Source organism: Nematolebias whitei, chromosome 1 (assembly GCF_014905685.2).
Source record: "Nematolebias whitei isolate Nwh7 chromosome 1, NemWhi1, whole genome shotgun sequence".
NCBI classification, from domain to species: Eukaryota; Metazoa; Chordata; class Actinopteri; order Cyprinodontiformes; family Rivulidae; genus Nematolebias; species Nematolebias whitei.
In genome coordinates, this window is record NC_056498.1 from 54,679,422 (window position 1) to 54,682,428 (window position 3,007).

The 3,007-nt window shown below is 41.7% G+C and overlaps 1 protein-coding gene and 1 non-coding gene across 2 annotated transcripts; both read right to left on the reverse strand.

Moving 5' to 3' along the window:
• Positions 1–896: 896 nt before the first annotated feature.
• On the reverse strand, positions 897–2,623 carry znf511 (zinc finger protein 511). The gene is made up of 4 exons (XM_037685290.1): positions 2,229–2,623; positions 2,079–2,152; positions 1,159–1,360; positions 897–1,025 (listed from the first exon to the last, which is right to left on the reverse strand). Exons 1-4 carry the CDS (start codon positions 2,391–2,393, stop codon positions 897–899), a joined length of 570 nt encoding a protein of 189 aa, XP_037541218.1. The 5' UTR covers positions 2,394–2,623.
• On the reverse strand, positions 2,518–2,589 carry trnag-ucc. The gene has a single exon. It is a non-coding gene; the product is annotated as a tRNA-Gly (tRNA).
• Positions 2,624–3,007: the final 384 nt, after the last annotated feature.

Below are 3,007 nucleotides of genomic sequence, written 5' to 3' on the forward strand. Positions count from 1 at the left end.
GATCAAATCCCAGTCGAGGACCTTTCTGGGTGGAGTTTGCATGTTTTCTTCGTGCATGACTGGGTTTCCTCCCACAGACCAAAAACATGCACGTCAGATTGGTAACTAAATTGTCCCTAGGTGTGAGTAAATGGTTGTTTGCCTCAATGTGGACTTGTTATGGACTGGAGACCTGTCCAAGATGTCCCCCACCTCTCGCACAGTGACTGCTGGATATGAGCACCAGCGACCCCCATGACCCAAAAAGGAAGATACGGGTAATGTTTTGGTTCGGTGCCCTGAGACGACTTCTGTTGTGACTTGGCGCTATACAGCGGTGCAGTCGATGTGATACACAGAGTACACAGAGTACACAGAGTACACCCACTAGAAAAGTTTGGGAATTTCAGTATACCCACCTAAAAGTGTCCATTGACATGTGACGTGTTATTGGGCGTGTGTCATTGTCAACACATGTGGAACATTTTATAAACACACTGAGTTGATTCAACCTGTTTTTTTGTATAATTAATACTTCTGTACTTAATACTTGAACATGTTTTTCTTTTATAAAATCTATAACATGTTACAAAGCCAACTGCTGTACAAAGTTTGTTGGACATTTATTCAAATATAAGCATCAGACACATTTTGAAATGTTCAATATGCTTAAAAAAATCAAAATAAATCGACGACTACATTGTACTAACCGGAGTACTTCGGTTTCTACAGTATACCCAGTACAAATATGTAGACTACACCACTGGTGCTATATAAATAAACTGAACTAAACTGAATTAAAGATAATGGATGGATGGGTCATGTGATTATTTTGCTAACAGACATGCATGCACACACAAACGCACAAAGCAGCACCTACAAATGTTTGGGTGCCATCTGGTGAACAAAACAGAACATTACCCTTTTTCCTTTTTGTTCTTGTCAAACCTGAAGTCTGGAGGATACTTGTGAATTCTTATTAGATGGTCTTTTCTTTGTATAGTGGTCCTAAACTTCAGTCCACATCCCTCCACCAAGCACAAGTACTGAAAAATACAACATGAGAGCAAATCAGCTTCAACACAGCGTTGAAGATTTACCTTTAAATAATGTGTAAACCACCGACTTTACATTATTTGTTTTACTAAAAGTTTAAGAGCGTGGGAGTCTGGAGCGTACCATGTCTTGTTTTGGGGCGAGGAGAGCGAAAAGAGAATCGTGCCACTCCTGGATGTGAATGTCCAGGAGCCGGGCGCTCGGCAGGGAGCGGCGGCAGGAGCAGCACACGTGTCTGTGCAGCGAGTTGTAGTGGTGCTCATAGTCGTCCAAAGAACTGAAGACAGCGCTGCAGCCCCAGATGTGACAGGCAAACTCTGACACGCTGGGGAGAGGTGCGGAGATTATGGAGATTATTCGATTTTGTGAGTCATACAACTGCAGTGGAGCAGCCTTGTCAGTTGGTGTGCATTCATGAAGGACTTCAAAGTAGTCCTTGTAAAGTGGTTAATATGTCCTTAAAATAAAACTTTGTAAGCAAAATTTGTGAACGGCTGCACACCATGTTTACTTAGGTTGATGTTTTTCATTTCTGACGCGTTCAGCAGCAGATTCACTCTTATATTTTCAACCTGTGCAGGTAAACTCTCTTGTTTACCTGCACAGCCTCAATCACACAACTCGAGGTTCCATGTGGTTTTTTGTCAGATTCAACCCTTTATTTATGTCAGGTGTGGACCCGCATTTCAGAATAGCAACGATATAATTTGAAAACTATTGTTATTGTTGTTGAATTTCATACTTTGCAATGAGTAGCTTTTAATTTAAAAAATACAGACAGAAATTAGACATAGCCAAACAGCACTCCTGTGAAATAACCTCTATTTATATGGCTCCCAAAAATGTGGTGCCGCTGTCATTCAAGATAATTTAATAATAAATGTTATTATTCAAATTAAGTTGAAGTTTCACACATTAGAAACGCTTCATGGCGGTTTTGTATTTGATTTAATCTCTTGTATTCTCATTTAAAGGTTTGTTTTTCCAGCCCATGTTGTTTCTTATAAACAGACACTAATAACGGTGATGAGCTCCAATCATACCTGAGCGCTGCTTTGTCTTCTACGTCTGAAATAAAGAAGTCCTGCAGGTACATGTGTCTGTGAATGTCTCCATCCTGTCAACAACAGAGTAAGACAAAGATTGTAGCTAACGTTCAGACAAACTTTGTATCATTCGAGATCATTTGTTACCTCAAACAGTTCGTGGTCCTTGTGCAGGCGGATGAGCTGCGGCGTGAAACTGAAAGGGTTCTCCACTTCCGGGTGCGTCATTTCAGCTCCTCTCGGACGGTTTTCAGCTCCGCTCACCGGGTTTACGACTTCAGCAACGTGTTGGGTTAAGTCTGGCTGTAGCATCGTTTACGGACCTTGTTTAGTGACGCAAAATTATGATAATGCCGACCTACAAAATAACTCACGTCTGACTGTCGCGCAGGAGTTTGTTTTCTCTTGAATTATTTCAAAACGGTTAAAACGAATTTGCGTTGGCCGGGAATCGAACCCGGGTCAACTGCTTGGAAGGCAGCTATGCTAACCACTATACCACCAACGCAACGATATGTAAACATCTGGGAAAGAATTTGACGCGGTATGATGACGTCATGGGGAAACTTTTTTTTTCTTTTTTCCCCCTAGTTGCATAGCCGAACTAGTATGACAACTGCTCGTTTTAGAGTACTGAAAAATATATTTATGCATAAGACGGACCATAGTTACACACTCAAGCACATGACTTTTTCTTCTTTTCACTGGGTTCTCCACTTCCGGGTGCTTCACTTCAGCTCCTTCTTCTCGGCGCACTGCGTTTGCATCTTCAGCAACGTGTTGGATTAAGTCCGACTGTAGCATCGTTTACGGACATTGTTTGGTGACACAAAATAACTGACGTCCGACTGTCGCGGAGGAGTTTGTTTTCTCTTGAAGTATTTGAAAACGGTTAAAAAGAATTTGCGTTGGCCGGGAATCGAACC